We start from the raw sequence: 16,529 nt of genomic DNA, 5'->3' as shown, positions 1-16,529 counted from the left end.
CGCTCTCCGAGGTGTCATCGTCGCCGCTCGGTCCGACCATGAAGTACCTCTCCATCGTCTTCCTTGCTCCTTAATCTTCTCCTGCGAGATAACGTACAACACTACCCTGAATTTACCTCGATACCATTCCGATTTCGAAATGTAAAAGAACATTTCGGGGCCTAAATGATCAAATAGGATCTCCCGAGGACATCGAAAAATTAGGGAGAATTAAAAGAAGAAAAAAAAAAACCCACGTAGCTGAGAATTCGATTTGAAGTTTCGAACAGGACAACATAGCGAGTAGGATTAACTCTAATTTCGCAAATATAATTATACAGATCGCAATAATATCATTCTACTTACTTCATTTGGATCAAGAAATAATAGCAGAAACTTAAGAGTCTTCAAACTAAATAATCACTAAAAGGTTTTCCCAAATTTTAACTTAAAATCCCCCAATTCTTCAGGGTCGGCGTTCTTCGCACTCAAAAAGCCAAAAAAACAACGATAAATTGATGAAAAAAAGAGCCCAATCTGATCGAATGAGATCGAGAAACTGAATCGAGAGAAATAAGCGAAATCATATGCAAAATTAAACCTATCAGATCGTCGAATCACTGCGGAATCACCCTTGATTCGAATGGCTCCGCATCATTTGGCCGTAGATCAAAAAATCGAACTCTCTCTCTCTCTCTCTCTCTCTCTCTCTCTACTTCGCTTGATCGCTCGCTCTCACGCGATCTCCGTGTTTGAGTTCTCGATCCCCCGGTAAGAAGGGGATATAAATAGGAGGGAGATGGAAATTTGAACGAGGAGGCAAATGAGGATCTGACGTGGACACACGTGGCAGTTTATTAGCTGTACGATATCGTCTCTGTGACGAGCATATCGGAGAGATGGGATCAATCTGGGCCGTCTAAGTTTACAGGGAGCATGTTGTAAAATCTAGCTAGAACAGGGACTATCCATACATTTTCACCTTTCGTTTTCTTTTTAATTTAAAAAATTTTGTAATACGCCAAAAGCAAAAGCTGATAGAGCACTACTGTTGCCGAATCCACCGCCTTAAAGCCCACGTCACCCCGATGCGTTCGCCATATGTACGGTCGTGATCGTAACCTCGCACGAATCTCCAGGCACGTCGCGGTGCCGAGCAACGGAAACATATACATCCCAAACCAAAGCCCATCGCACCCTCGCTCCCTCTTCTTCCTCTTCTCCTCCTCCGCATCAAATCGTTTGGATGAGGTAATAATACTCCTCTCTAATTTTTGTTTTTGTTTGATCCATTTCGAAAGGGACCCTACCTTCATATATAATTTTATTTTGAATTTATTTCATTTCAATTTGTTGATCCAGTGTACGTTATCAGAGTTCTAATTCTTCAAATTTGTTGGAATCTTAGTTTAATTCGGTACCAAATTTGGTTTTGATTCTGTTTGTTCCCTGTGTAGATGTTAAGTTTTGGTATTAATTGAGATAGTAGTCACATGCATTATTAATTTGTATTAATGAAGTTGTGGACCAATTACACTTTAGGGGTGACAATTTCGGACATGGCACGATATCGCAATTTCGAACACAAATTTTTTGCATCAACTTGAAATCCACACAAGTTGGAGTGTTGTCTCTGCGAGTACCCGCATTCACAACTGTAAAATTATACCTTCTCTTTCCTAGAAATCAAAGGCAATTGGCAAAAAACTCGGTGGTTGGTATCCGAGGTCTCAAGTTTGAATTTTAGCTGATTCATATTTTTTTATTTTTAATAAAAATAAAAGAAACAGTTAGCATGTTGTCTTTCTCTCTTTCAAAAAAAACATGTATCTAATGTATTAGGATATGATAAGTCATATTTACTTAATACCTTGTATATATTGGATCAGTTATGTTGATAATACGAATAAGAGCTAGAGTTAAAGATAGTGTGATTTGTTTTTTTGTTTTTTTTTGTTTTTTCCCCTTCCCCGTGGAAGCTTCAGTTAGTAGAGATAAGTATCGTAATATTCTAGATTCAGCAGGTAGAGACTTGTCTTCCGCCCTGCTTTAAAACAAAAAGTGACCGATATGGATCACAACAACGCTACAGTGCGAAGGATCACTGCAGTTCTACTGCTGTTCCTTGTAGTTTCTCTACTACTTAGTCTCCCTCTAGTCCGAGGAGACGAGCATGGACAAAGAGATAGAGATGTAGAAAGAAGAGAACATATGGAGGTGGTCGAAGCGAAGCAACAGCCGGACCCGGCCGAGAGGGCGATCGGCATCACCGGCTTCATGAACCGGTGGGATGCTGTCAAAGCCTGGGCCAAGCTGGCCTCGATGAACTTTCGGCCGCCCGAATCCTGGTAAAGCTTCCCCTTAAAAACCAACTCTTATAGAGTAAATTGCACCATGATCCTCAATCTTTTAGCTTGGTTTCAGTTTAATCCCCATCCTTTGCATTCTAACCATGGCAATTCGCGTCTTCTTGCAATTTTGTCCGCTTGGTTGGTATTCTTTGTTAAATGAATTCTCATGTGACTTGGGCATATCAATCTACTTTAACCCAAGAATTTTATAGAAATTGTGAGATTGAATTATAATAAAGATCTTAAAGGCCTAATACAATAACAATTGCCACTATCGTTCCGGTTCGAAACGTCAGGGGTTGTAGTTCACATTCAATAATTTTGACTCCATTTGGTTTGAGTATTTTATCTATTTGGAATGTGAAAATGTTTGACTGACGCATTGAATATGGTTTCTGGCGAGGAGGTATAGGAGGGGTACGTCTAGTGGGGAAGTGGTTAAGGACGCGGCCGCGAGGAGTTTCGAGTCAGGGAAGGAGACGGTGGAGCAGGCGGCCGCATCTGCGGCCCATGCGGCTGGGGAGACCATGCACAAGACTAAGGAGAAAGTGAAGAGAACCGTCTCGGCGTCAGCTGGTCAAGAACTGGATGCAGAGCTTTAAATCGATCTGAAAATTACGTGTTTATCGTGTTACTGTTTAATGTGCATGTTTGCGAGAGTTTTCTCTTTTTTTCTTTCTTCAAATTTATTTTCTGCATGTTCATCACTTGTGCTCCAAAATGTCAAGTTTGAGGCTTCTGTTGTGTGTAAAAAATAATTCGCGAAGTTTTTGATTTTACATTGGATTGATAATGTGGTTGGTGTTTGTATATTATTTGAGTTTCTTATATTAAGGAAAAACTTCAAAAACCCTCCCTGTGATTTCGTAGCTTCTCACTTTGCCTCCCTGTGGTTTAAAATATATCAAATTACCCCCTGTGATTTCGTTTTTATCCTTTCGGTAATTTTTTTGTTAATATTTCATTAAATTATATGCAAAAAACTTCAGATATTCATCTAAATTTATCAAATATTCATTTTAGTATCCTTTAATTTTAACTTTATCACGGATTTAAGAAAAAAAAAATAATGAAATTGATAAGAAAAAGAGAAAAAAGAAACTACAGGGGGGCAAATTGATACATTTTAAACCACAGGGGGCCAAAGTGAGAAATTACGAAACCACATGAGGGTTTTTGAAGTTTTCCCTTATATTAATGGATCGTTTTTGAGTGTGTCATCATTTGCTCAATTTTTATATTAACAAACACATGTTTGAAGTTTGAACTTTTGAAAAATTTTAAAATTTGAAGATATTTGAGTAATTTCTCGCAGTTTGGTGGGTCTCAGTACAATTTGACCCTTCCCCTCTTGCAGTGTACGACGCATTATCCACACGGCCCATCAAAAGCCCACGTCACCGAACCCCAACGCCTCCGTCAAACGTACGGCCCGGATCTCTCCCCCGCACGGATCTCGACGCACGCGCCAGAACGAGGGAATCGAATCCTCTAGACTCCTATCGAAGGATCGTTTCCCTCCTCCCCTCCTCGCCCTCTTCGTCTCTACATAAACCCTCGCTCTCCTCCCACTTCGCACCCCGAAACCCCTTCGCCCTTCGATCCCAAACCCTCTCTGAATCCAAACGCGCACAACGATGAGGTAATCGTTTCCTCTCACCCTTCTGATTCGAGTAGACAAACCCTAATTTTCGTTTGGTTTTTTCTTTTTGCTGATTTTGGTGTAGAGTAGGATGGATTATTAGGGCTTCGATTGTTGTATGTTATTGTAAATTTAGTATGTTTACATGTTTAATTCGGTTTTTGATCTCAGTTTCTCTCTCTAGATGTTAAGGTTTAGGGTTTTGGCGTTTCAGCGGGAGATTACTAGGTTAGTAAGTACGTGGAGTATCGTCACTAAATTGTGAAATAAAATTGAGGGATTCGTTAGAAGTGATGTGCACTTTTAGTGAAAATTTTGAAGTGTTGAAATCTTAGGAACCTCCTTAAGATCGATCCTCTTTTTGTTAGTTAGTATTTATCTTAATTGCGAAGTTCATCTGTTTGGTGGTTCGGAATCATAGAATGTGCTTAGTAATCTATTACCAATGTTATGTTTGTAATTTGTGTGACGTTAGGTGTATGATTATTATGTTTGATTTTGATTTGCTTAGTATCACAAACAAAGAGTGGTAGAGAAGAATTATTCTAGTGGTGCTCAACTGGAAGTGATCAAGACCCATTAGCTCAAGGGTTTCGGTGTAGGAAGCGTTGTTGGCTTCATATTTTGGTACATGCGTTAATGATTTATACAATGAAGTTGATGACCAGGCTTTACTGTTTAATACTCATGTCCATCTTTTCGGTTTAGGCTAGTTTCATCTTATTGTGCTTCACTGCTTATAACCTATGAACATTTTACAGTAACATTTTCTAATTTACATTTGATCTTATATCGTATATCACATTGTATTGGTGAATGCGTTGTTTCGTATTTAACCATATCACACTTATGTTCTGATTTCCCCTCTTGTATACGAAGATCTTTGTTTGGTCTTCGTCACTTCATGTGTCCTTTTCAGTCTATTTTGTTTTGGCTTGTATTGCTGAAGCCTCAATCGGTGCTTTATAATATCTGTTGCCTTGTCTGACAGCCGACACCCCAGTACTAAATGGGCTCAGAGGTCCGATAAGGTGTTCATCACCATTGAACTGCCTGATGCGAAAGATGTGAAGCTAACATTGCAACCCGATGGGCATTTCTATTTCTCTGCTAAGAGTGGCGCTGATAATATACCCTACGAGCTTGACCTTGAGTTGTTTGACAGTGTCAATGTGGATGTGAGTAATAGTTCTTTGAATGCTTCATTCTACCATGGTTTATTCAGAACTTTTGAGAGCGTATCTATTAACATTTCTCGAGTCTAATATTGCAGGAGAGCAAAGCAGCTATTGGCTTGAGAAATATATGCTACCTTGTGAAAAAAGCGCAGAGTAATTGGTGGCCTAGGCTGTTGAAGAAGGAGGGGAAGCCTCCTGTGTTTTTGAAGGTGGACTGGGACAAATGGGTCGACGAAGATGATGAGAAGGAAAATAAATGTTAGTCCTATTTCGAAATCATTTTTTCAGTTATTTGTATTTTGATTTTCGACGGCGTTACTGATGAAGATGCTTATTATGATTTTTGATTGGCCTTGCAGTTGGAGATATGGACTTTGGTGACATGGATTTCTCGGTATGGAAATCGTGCCTTGATTCTGTTTGCTTGCAAGCCTGCCATGGTTATCATGACTGAGTGCTTATAATCTTTTATTGGTGCAGAAGTTGGATATGGGTGGTGCTGATGACGACTTTGAGGATGAGGATGACGCGGCCGGCCCTGCTGGGAACGCTGGCGGTAACTTCACCTTTGGCCGTGCTTCCAAATAGGCCCATCTTATTTGTGTGCCATGTTTGCATTTTTCTTTCTGTTGTTACTTAATCGGCTCCGTTTCTGCAGACGATGAGGAAATGGCAGAATCCAAGAAGGATGAAGAGGACATTAAGGTGGAGGCGGCGGCCGCACCAGCTGCGGTTGCAGCTGATGAGCCTGCGGCAAAGGCATAAAATATAACCTTTTAGGTTTATCTCTCTTTTCTCTCCTGCCCCGCCATGGGAATTATTGCATAGCTTCTGTCAACTTTGAACCAGCCCTTAGAAGGTTTTGCAGCTAGTTTGTGGAGAATGATTATGTATTTTTCCGGTTGATGCATGTTATCTTTCCTTTTCTTTCCTTTTTTTTTTCAATAGTTGTTTCTATTTTAACTTCTACAAAACGTTTGAGGATGAGACATACTTTGTTTCGTTGGTATATCCATAGATTATGTTTGTTGCCTGATGCATAGTGATCTAACATTTTTAGACTGAAATGTGTTATGTCTCTTGTTTGAAATTTAGGAAGCTTACATAAATCACTCGTGTCGAAATCTCTGAGCTTTATATAGGGCATGGTTTGCCTTGCTAAATAAATTATGTATAACAAGGAGGCATTGATAATATTTTAAACATTTTATGTTGTGCCTACATTATGAAACGATACGTTGGTCTTATCATTTGGTTTTGCTGCGTATTTGTATGTTCTTTTAAGTTGATTTGTGTGTTTTCCAACTAATTTTTAGTTTTTGGTTACCATATGCCGAGTGTGGTGCAATAATTAGTTTTGGATGGGTGGCGAATAAAACTACCAACCAAAATTTTGACACAACAAAAAAAATCTTGGCTATTTGCAACATTTCATTAAGAAATAAGAAATAAAATATCTTATAATTTGTTTTGGAAGGATACCTGAGAACATAATTTTTTTTTTTAAGCTACATCTGTATCGAGAACAAAATAAGTGCATGCCCTAACAAAGAACATAATTTTCTTTTTTTCCAATTTACATCTGTATTAATCCAAAATAAGTGCACGCCCTAACAAAGAACATATATATATATATATATATATATATATATATATATCCAACTAACATCTGTATCAATCTGTATCAAGAACAAAAGAAGTGCACACCCTAACAATCCTAAGCAACCAATGCCCTCCAATTTCTGAACCGATCAATGCCCTCAAATTTCTGAACCTTTCTCTAATACGTGGAACTCTGTCACCAATCAAAGGTAATTACACAATTGATCTAATATACATAACGTGAAGAGGGAAACCTTGTACAACATACTCAGGGAAACCTTGTACAACATACTTAAAAAAGTTTTATGACAAACGACATTCCTACTGAAGTGCACACTTGGCAATATGCTGTCCAAAGGCCGCGGTAAGAAAGTCTCTCAGTTGTTACTCGCTCAACTTCAACTTCCCTGTTGGTCTGCCTACAGGCATTTTCAACGAGGTGAAATTTATGAATAAGATGCCGTTATCTTCAACAATTCAATCTAATGGTCTCTGCAAAGTGTACAAGTTTACCAGAAAATTTTCCAGCAAGTGTAAAGCTCTATCAGCACTGGAAAAAAAAAAAAAAATCAAAATCTTATTTATATGTGGTCTTTGTGGGTATATGTAAGTTCACCAGGTAGTTGCATCGCAAAAATTTTAGACTCTTGCATGTATAAAGATGAATTAGGCCACCAATTTGATTTGCTAAGAACTGTGTCAAACTGCCTAACCTGACTATACATTGCCCGAAGACGATACAGAAGATCTACGACGAATCCCTTTTGCGTTGAATTTGGCTAGCCGTTCTTCGTATGATGCTGGATGATAGAAAAATTTGTAACCAATACGTGAATATTCATCAGGCATCTTTTTTTTAAAAAAATAATAAAGATATTATTAACATCACGCAACTTCAAATATTCAAACCGACTTACGCTCAGTCTGTCGTAGCAAGAGAGGTATATGACCTCTGTTCTTTCGATCAGGTTCTGGTGAACTATTATCTGCATTTAAATTACATCATAAGATCACTAACCAAAGGAAAAAAAAAACAAAATGAAAACAAAACTAAAGCTATGTATATGCAAACCTGGAGAGCATAGGCAACCCAAGGCTTCATTATGTATAGCTGCTTGGAGCATATAGTTGTGATATTCACTCCTCAGGTGTTCAGTTACCGCTTTACTTGCTTCTGCATAAAATGTTTTCAAAACTGATTATGACATAGACGATTCGTTTTGTTACATTTTTTTTTCTCTAAAGCTCGAAATTAATATTCCAAGCATGAATACCTAATGAACAAGTAAAGCTGATATTTTCAAATTCACAGGACCGCAGAACCAGTGGGAGCTCGGGTGCCATGTTGTATTGAGGTTTTCTCGGAGTTTTGCTAGTGTCTAGTAGTGCATCAACTATCTATAATAAATTCAATCCTTCAGTTATGTTAATTGATAAATTATAGCATAAACTTGAGCAGAATAAAAGGATTTGTACTCACACTAGGGGTTTCAAGGCCCTGGCCTACCATAAATAATACTGCAATCATGCAGCGTACTTGATGCCAGAGAAAAGCACTTCCCTTAATTGTCACTGCCCACAGTTCATCATCATTCGACCTTCAGAGGTAGAGAACAAACATTAAGCAACAAGTAAATGTAGAAAGGATAATTTGAGCTAGAAATGTAAACTAATGTAAGCGAGGATGACAAATACAAGAATACATGATAGTGATATGAGGAAAATGGATCAAGAGAAAAGGCATTTCAATATATTCCAGCTGATGCACGAGGTAACTTTTAAATGAAGTAGGAAACTACACATTAAAAAAAAAGAAGAAGAAAAAGAAGAAGAAGATGCAATATTGATGGAGATAGATCACTCCTAACAAAATCCCTGTAGATAGCTGTAGATCAAATGAAAAAGAAGACATCAGACCAGCATGCAGTAATGTTAATAGCATTAAAGGTGTGACTTCTTGTTATCCTCATTTACAAATCCAAGGCATATTTAAATGCGCTTAAAAGAAATTACTACTCTTCCAGTATAAATGCAAATCTAACCTTTCATTGCAGGAGGAAATATTAAAATTTGTGATTTTTCGCCTGTAGTTACTCACATTTGCTGCATCCATCTTACAAAAATTTCTGAAGTCATGCTCTCCGATGAACTTTGCAGCAGCTTCCTGCATTTTCTGTATCGAATATCAATAAGGGAGCTGCTAACAGATTCTGGGGGAATAGGGGGGGGGGGGGGGGGGCGTGCGATGAACAAAGTACCAGTATATCTAAATTCCTTTTCCAGAAAAAATATCTGTATTCCCTGCTCAAACAGCCGAACCTACAATGCAGTGAAACCTCTTATGACAAGCTTATTGGAAAGGGGGGGAATGTAATTGTTAGACTACCTTGCATGAAAATCTGCAGGAACAGGACACCAGCCAATTACACGTATATCTTTTGGAAGGACTCTATTTAGCACCCTTACATAATCAATTTCTGCATAAGAATATGAAAACTGTGAAAATATAGAAAACAGAAATCTTCTGCTTTAGGCATCATCAACAATTTTTTGGTCGAATTTTAGTATTAACTATTACATAGACAAAAACTTGAAAACACAAAGCTAATAGTATTAATAAAAAAAAAAAAAAAAAACACACACACACATTTTTCTAATCTAAGGTATTTTTTCTACCATATATGACGTAATTCCTTTTCTGAAATTAGCCATATATGACATAATATTAATTCATAAGATGAATGAGTAGTTTCAAACCACATTTTTCTTCTGATGCCGAATTCTTGCGTTCAGTGCTGTTCCCTCCAATGTCCTTTAGATTAGATCGCAGATATAATGAAATCACCTGCACGGAAACACCACTTTCACTGTAATGTTTAAACGAACATTGAAATCGACAAAAACAAATCAAAAAGGAATCTGCCTGTCATGAAAGTTAAAATAGTGAAAAGAAGAGCTAAAGATATAAAATATGCTCACTATACTTGGCCTGTCGACGAAACTCCTTTGTCGGTTCTACCACACCTGGAGTAACGCGACTCCTCTTTATTGCCAACCAAAAGCTTAGTTCTCTCAAGTGCTTTGAAGATCTCAGACTGAGCAGGCAAAGAAATTAAAGCACTTAGCTAATAATTCGGGGTCTATCAAAGATATCTAAAACTAGTAGGAGGTAATGGGAAATAAAAAGACCTCAACAGTGGGCTCCATTTGCGCCTCTGAAGCAAAACCATAAAATCTGCAAAATGATTGGCATATTGTGAGACTTGCTCTCCATTTTCATACACAAAGTATTGCCACAGTTGAATACATTTAACCCCACCCCCCACTCCCCCCAAAAAAAAAAAAAATCTCATCAAACAACAACAGTGATGTACATGTATATAAATTATATAAGATAACCAAGCATATTATGTTGCAAGTATCCTCAGAAACTGCAAACCAAGCTATAAACAAAATCATGTCGGCACATTGAGCTGAGATTTGGAATATACAATTTAGGAGGGGGTATCATATGTGGCCAGATTTAGGAATGGGAAAAAGATCCCTTGAAAAAGAATAGTACACTGAGTTCGGATCTCAATCACAAAAGAAGAACCTAAGTTCCTTCTCTTTCCCCTAGCTAAGTAAGTGACTAGTTATGGTAGAAATTTGGTCCACTGCTTATCAAAAGGAAAAGTACCAACAAATACAGATAGGAACAACTGCCGAAACTAAATAACATTTTGACAAAGTAAATTATGCACTTCAACTAGGATAATATCAAAATAAAGGCTCGGAGATTAGTTTTTAAAAAAATGGTATTTCTTTTTTTTCCAATAAGGCAAGAAGACACAACCTCTGGCTAAAGTACATGATTTTGAGAGCAATATATCTCTTGGAACAGCGATTAATAATCCTTGACGTGCAACCTGTACGCCAACATATCAATGTTATTTTTGAACTGTATTAAACTCTAAAATAGTACATTGCTGATTAACAATCTTGTAAAATATAAAAATATGGTCTCTCACTTGTCTCACGCTCTCCACAGTCGGAGGAGTTTCCCGGAAATAACCCAACTGTTTGTGTTTTCACCTCGACCGAATTGATAGAAGAATTGAGCAAATGATCGGAAGAAAAGCTCTGAGAATGCTCTGATACTTTAGTTGCATGGATTTCTTCACACCGCTTCGCACCTCGAATCGTCTCATCTAAGCTTGCAGCAGCAATGGGACGAATTGCTGCATCTTCTGCCTAAGGACGGCACAGGAGTAATATTCCATAATAATCACAGGCCAGTGTTGTATATCTATGAACTAAATAATGGAACAAAACTGCTTTCAAATCTTAAGTCCTCACTGGCTCAACACTAATGAAGGATAATCAGTTAGATCCCCTACTCCTAAGTATTTTCGCATCGTGATATCGAGAATACGCTAAGATTGAACGAGAACATTTACTACTTGTTCGAGCTTGTTCGACTCAACTTGAGATTCTACAATTGTTTACCGAACATCTTTCCGTGATCAGTATCAGTATCACTTATGGATCATCATCAAACAAAATTAGATGAATGGTTCCGAGCATAACAACACAAAAAAGGGGACAAAAGAAAAAAAAAAATATAGAGTATGTATTAGATTAAAGCAAACCTTAGAACACCTGCAATTGAACAGCCGCGAACGCAATCTCTCGTTCTCCTTCTCCAATTCCTGCACATATATATATATATATATATATATATATATATATATATATATATATATATATATATATATAGACACAGAGTTCAAAAAAAAAAAAAAAGTTTCGATTAAAGCTTATGAAAATTCGAAGTAAGAGATGAGGAGAAATGGGGGGATTAGGGTTTCACGTCGAGGCGCATGCGGAGCGACCGCAGGAGGGATTGGGAGTCAGGCGGAGGAAGATCGGGGCCGTTGGATGGGGGCATCGGACGGCCGGGATCGCTCCGCGTGGGTTCTTCGCTCGCCGCCATGACGGGGCTCTATGCGCGCCGTCGCACCGCGAGGAATGAGAAGGAACTCCTCCGAGTTTTCGGAGCCCGCTATTAGTTCCAAAACTTTGGATTCGTTTAAAGTTTAGATCCGACCCGACTTGTAAGTACTATCTCTGTAGCATAACGCAGGTGTTTCAAACAAAAACTACAAACAAAGTTGGAACTTGGACTAATCAATTCTGTAAAATTCGTGCAGTACCAACCATCTCTAAGCGCAGTTGAAAAAAAAAATTGATTTTCAAGTTTGAAACTTAATTAGTACATATTTCTAGCGAAGTTTACTTAAATAATAATAATAATAATAATAAATGAAATAGATAACATTCGACCTTTCTCTTTCAAAAAATAACGATAAAAAGAATATCATTGGTTTTATTAGTTAATATCTTAAACTAGGTTATGCATAGCCCTGCAGATAATTTGTTCGGGCTTAGAAAACTAGGATACTACAGTACCACATGGTATGAAGGGTGAATATAGAGAGAACTTTGAGTTTCAGATCAATGAAACATAGAAAGTCCTCTTTGAACATTTGGTTTTAATACTTGTAACTTGTAAGAGCAAAAGAACCGATATCGAAGCAGCAGAAGAAGATGATCATACTTTCCATTTGAAATCTGCAAGTGAGGCATTACATAATAAGATAACAAGGTTTGGATACCTGCTATGTTACGCGTAGTCCGTGAATCGAGGGATCGGAGAAGACAAAACTAATTGCAAGAAGAACCATTTTCACCTACTCTCAAGTAAACACACTTTCCCAAGAACCCGAGGGCTCCTTCAGACAAAATCAAATGAAAATTACAACATTAAGCACCCATTACAAGGGGAAATGACTTTCCCTAACTAACACTCAGGAAAATATACAACCGGATATCAGATAGAATATCCCTCTCTTATTCATCAATGTATTTGAGCTGATCTTCTATGCGGCGGCAATGGGGATCCGCCGGCTGACGACCAATGCGGCGAAGGGTGGCTCCTCACCGGTGATTTCATAACAGTGTTAGTATTAGAGACCTTGCTTTTCTCGATCTGCGGTGGCAATACCCCAAACTTCGGGTCTTGCAACTGCTCTAACGAAGCCAAGACCTCTGACATGCGGGGCCGGATCTTAGCCTCATTTTGAATGCACTGAGAAGCAATATTAGCTAGTGCGTGGGCTCCTTTCTTGGGATATTGGCCTTCTAATTTCGTGTCCATTATGCGGTATAGCTTACGCTTGTCGTTCAAATAAGGTCGAACCCAATCGACCAAGTTTTGTTCGATGCCTACTTTTGATTTATCCAGAGCACGTCTACCCGATAATAATTCCAACAACACAACACCGAAGCTGTAGACATCAGCCTTCGCGGTGAGACGACCTGTCGGTTTCAAGCAATATGAGTAATCTAGCAAGAGGACTAAAGAAAGTAAAACTCATTCATCATTAGCACTTGTTTTACCTGGCTTCTGACCTTCTGCTTGTGTTTCAAGCGGAAGTTGTCTGTACATCTGGCAATTATATATAGAGAGAGAGCTACGCAATGGCAGAAAGCACAAATGAGCTCTCGAGGCCCAAAAGCAGAAGCCCAAATTTGGAGCTTCTGCTTATGCTGAATAGAGAAGCTATCGGGTGAGGATAATAAAATCAGCTCAAGCGCTTCCCCTAACATCCACTCAAACAGCACTTCGGCAAAAGCTCCAACAGGCCACAACAGGCATTTGGTGGAGTTTCTATAGAAATAGATGACTGTGGTGTAATTCATTGGGTCATATAGGTTAAAAGAGTAAATGTGAGAATTCTTAGGACGGTAAAAGAACCATAAGATACATTATCTCCATAAAACTTGGTTACAACTGATGAATCAGAAAATTAATAGAAATTAGGAAGGCCAGCTAAACCATTAAGAGGCAAGGAATTACTGGATTAAAGAAGCACTAATCATCAAACGCCACCTTATAAAAGTGAATTTAATATCTTTAGAGTGAGAATATTACGAACCTGTTGCAATGTATTCTGGGGCTGCATATCCATGGGTGCCCATGACCTGCGTAGAGACATGAGTTTTATCACCAGTCGGTCCAGCTTTTGCCAAGCCAAAATCCGAAAGCTTCGCATTATATTCCTGTATTTATGAAAAAATATATATATATACTTCAAGACATTTAAAAAAAAACAAAACAAAAATCATGAAAGCATAGAAGCTGTCATGGCATACCGAATCTAAAAGAATATTTGAGGCCTTAACATCCCGATAAATTACTTGGCATTCGGCATCATGCAAAAAAGAGAGACCCCTCGCAGCACCAATAGCAACTTTAATCCTTATTGCCCATGATAGAGGCTGAGGCCCTCCTAAAAACAGTAATAATAAGATCTTAAGTTAAACAAAACCATACAAACTTAAAGAAGCATAAATTCAAGCCACAGAAAAAGTAATAGCTGATTATTCATCGTTTCAACACATTTAGACAATTCTTTCAGCATTTATTACATACTTCTGAAAAGATGATTCTCCAAACTTCCTTTCGACATAAACTCATAAACCAAAAGCCGGTCGTCGCCATCTGAGCAGTACCCAATGAGCTTAACCAAATTCGGGTGGTGAAGCCGACCAAGGTAGTTTACCTCTGTCTGTAATGATTAGAAAATAAATAAATAAATAAATAAAATTGTGTAACCAAAAAACAGACGAGAAATCAATCTGTTCCGAGAGTATTACCAGCCATTCCCTGTGGCCTTGGAAACCTTCTGGTTTCAACTTCTTAACCGCAACAACCATACCAGATCCGGGTTTTGAAGGGGCTAAGGTTTGCTCATTAATCCAACCTTTGTACACATACCCAAATCCTCCTTCCCCAAGAAGGCTATCTGGCCGAAAGTTTCTAGTTGCATTTCTTAGGTCATTGAATGAGAAGGCCTTCAAGTTCGCAGACAACAAAATTTCACCTTCCGTTTGAGGAGTTGGAAGACTCTCACTCCTTTCACCGTATGAAGGGATGGTCAAAGTTGATGGACTTGAACATTTGGTCAAATTAGAAGGAACTGACGATAAACTTGTTTTGCTGGTGACTTTCGATGGATCTGTTTTTTTTTCCAACAATAAAAAGCAAAGGCAAATTAGAATAACAAAAATTTGGCACAATGTCGGCTCCCATTAGTATCGCCACTCATGCTAGATTACTAATTGAAAAGCATGTAATTGCTATCATAAAAATGAGATATTAAATCTAAGGGCCTTATTGAGAAGAGCTTTCCAGGGAAGTATTAATAGCCTTTTGTGTATATAGCTTAGGTCGCTACGTTTCTTCCCATGCATCCGACAAGTCATATTGAGCATAAAAAATATGAGCTACTTCAATCGCAGCATAATGCAACATTAAGAAGGCAATAACTAAAGATACACTCTACTTTCAGGTACACGTGTCTGTTTATCAATACGACAGAGATCTATCCACTCTATCCATCCACCGATCATTCCGCAGTCGTGCGCTCAATCAAGTAGTTTGCTGATCAATTCATGAATCTACTTGTTACAAAGTATAAAACATATCTTTTCTTTTTCTCCTTTCCAGCTAAAAGTTCATTAACTACACTCTGCTGCAACCATAGGTGCCTCAGATCAGCATTTACTTTAGCCTGGTGATGTAGCCAAACTTTTACACAAACAAATACTTAAATTTGCAGTAAATAAGAGTCAAATACAAATGCTACATTAAATACATAAGGCCAAGTAAGATCCATAAACAGCAAGCTTATCCAAAAAAAATTATATTAATATAGGGAAAAACAATAAAAGCTCACAAAAGGAAAGGCCCATTAAAGCTCCATCACACAATTACAAATTATAACTAAGTTAAGCAATTAGTAGCTCCGAAAGTGTACTAGTATCCAACTATCACAGATAAAATAAAAGATTTTTCTTGAAAAAAAAAAGGAGCTTAGAAAATCAGGAACAACCAAATCGACTAGAGTAAATCCAAATCTCCAAAACCAAAATTGCGAAAAGATTACTCCTTTCTCCCATTCGTAACCAACCATCGCAATCCAAACAAGTTACCCTGACGAAAAACCTAACTTTCCACCCACTCCAACAAACCCTAAATCCCACCACACGCGAACACCAACAAGACGCCAAATTTAAGCCCCAAATTAAAAACCCAACAAAGAGATCAAACCCCAACAAAGAGGGAAGAGAACTCACATGCGGGATGGTGCGAGTTCAGTGCGTTATCGACCCTTGTCGATGTGTTCATGCAATTGCCCATGTCCTTCCTCCCTCTCTCTCTCTCTCTCTCTCTCTCTCTTCCTCGGCGAGAGATCGAGCTAGGGTCGAAGAATCCGGGGAAAATACGAAGAATTGGAGCTAAAAAGAGGGGCCTTTTGCCCTAAAAATTTGATCTTTAGGGCTATGGATCGCGCCTACGCGGAGATTTGAGAGGAGAGAGGGGGGAAAGGGAAGTGAAAGGGGTAGGAAAGTGGGGAGGTGACGGGAGAGAGAAGGAGAGAGAGAGAGGGAGAGAGGGGCATTTTTGTAATTTTGGTAGGAGGGATCCTTGGGGACCGTACGGCACAAGAACATGCCCTCCAAACTGTCCGGAATTACGGTTGTGCCATCGCCTGTGCTACTACCTCGGAAGCAGGAAAAACAATTGTTGCGTGCACCCGGTGCACAATGTGTAGGCATGCACCTGGTCCGCCCACCCATTCATTTCTTTTTCAGCTCATCTCCACTCTATCCCCCGTGGTTTAAAAAATTTTACCGTGCTACCGACCGTCCTTAGAGCAAGTGGCAAAG

General features: G+C 38.6%; 4 protein-coding genes across 13 annotated transcripts; 2 read left to right on the top strand and 2 right to left on the bottom strand.

The window, feature by feature from the left end:
• On the top strand, positions 724-3,142 carry LOC109721263. 3 transcript variants are annotated; one of them, XM_020248782.1, is made up of 3 exons: positions 724-1,230; positions 2,004-2,327; positions 2,743-3,142. In XM_020248782.1, exons 2-3 carry the CDS (start codon positions 2,050-2,052, stop codon positions 2,930-2,932), a joined length of 468 nt encoding a protein of 155 aa, XP_020104371.1. In that variant the 5' UTR covers positions 724-1,230; positions 2,004-2,049; the 3' UTR covers positions 2,933-3,142. The 3 variants fall into 3 exon arrangements, with proteins under 3 accessions (XP_020104371.1, XP_020104362.1, XP_020104353.1); XM_020248773.1 differs by having other exon boundaries at positions 732-1,230; positions 2,001-2,327; positions 2,737-3,142; XM_020248764.1 differs by having other exon boundaries at positions 735-1,230; positions 2,737-3,142.
• On the top strand, positions 3,824-6,346 carry LOC109721246 (uncharacterized protein At3g03773-like). The gene is made up of 6 exons (XM_020248740.1): positions 3,824-3,972; positions 4,964-5,150; positions 5,246-5,408; positions 5,510-5,544; positions 5,631-5,706; positions 5,809-6,346. The coding sequence occupies exons 1-6, from the start codon at positions 3,968-3,970 to the stop codon at positions 5,913-5,915; spliced, it is 573 nt and encodes a 190-aa protein (XP_020104329.1). The 5' UTR covers positions 3,824-3,967; the 3' UTR covers positions 5,916-6,346.
• On the bottom strand, positions 6,890-11,790 carry LOC109721174 (tRNA pseudouridine(38/39) synthase). Of its 8 annotated transcripts, none has more exons than XM_020248631.1 (17): positions 11,605-11,788; positions 11,384-11,443; positions 10,763-10,985; positions 10,588-10,660; positions 9,942-9,987; positions 9,737-9,847; positions 9,510-9,597; positions 9,139-9,229; positions 9,011-9,071; positions 8,795-8,925; positions 8,233-8,350; positions 8,027-8,150; positions 7,825-7,926; positions 7,670-7,738; positions 7,466-7,552; positions 7,266-7,302; positions 6,890-7,171 (listed from the first exon to the last, which is right to left on the bottom strand). In XM_020248631.1, exons 1-15 carry the CDS (start codon positions 11,725-11,727, stop codon positions 7,470-7,472), a joined length of 1,503 nt encoding a protein of 500 aa, XP_020104220.1. In that variant the 5' UTR covers positions 11,728-11,788; the 3' UTR covers positions 6,890-7,171; positions 7,266-7,302; positions 7,466-7,469. The 8 variants fall into 8 exon arrangements, with proteins under 8 accessions (XP_020104220.1, XP_020104235.1, XP_020104259.1 ...); XM_020248646.1 differs by having other exon boundaries at positions 6,890-7,167; XM_020248670.1 differs by having other exon boundaries at positions 6,890-7,302; positions 8,260-8,350; positions 11,605-11,790.
• LOC109721217 (probable serine/threonine-protein kinase PBL3) lies at positions 12,324-16,233 on the bottom strand. The gene is made up of 6 exons (XM_020248691.1): positions 15,936-16,233; positions 14,454-14,815; positions 14,230-14,365; positions 13,950-14,086; positions 13,733-13,856; positions 12,324-13,112 (listed from the first exon to the last, which is right to left on the bottom strand). The coding sequence occupies exons 1-6, from the start codon at positions 15,997-15,999 to the stop codon at positions 12,652-12,654; spliced, it is 1,284 nt and encodes a 427-aa protein (XP_020104280.1). The 5' UTR covers positions 16,000-16,233; the 3' UTR covers positions 12,324-12,651.

Source organism: Ananas comosus, linkage group 1 (genome assembly GCF_001540865.1).
Source record: "Ananas comosus cultivar F153 linkage group 1, ASM154086v1, whole genome shotgun sequence".
NCBI lineage: Eukaryota > Viridiplantae > Streptophyta > Magnoliopsida > Poales > Bromeliaceae > Ananas > Ananas comosus.
The sequence above is the reverse complement of the archived record's forward strand: the minus strand, read 5'-3'. Positions and strand labels throughout refer to the sequence as shown.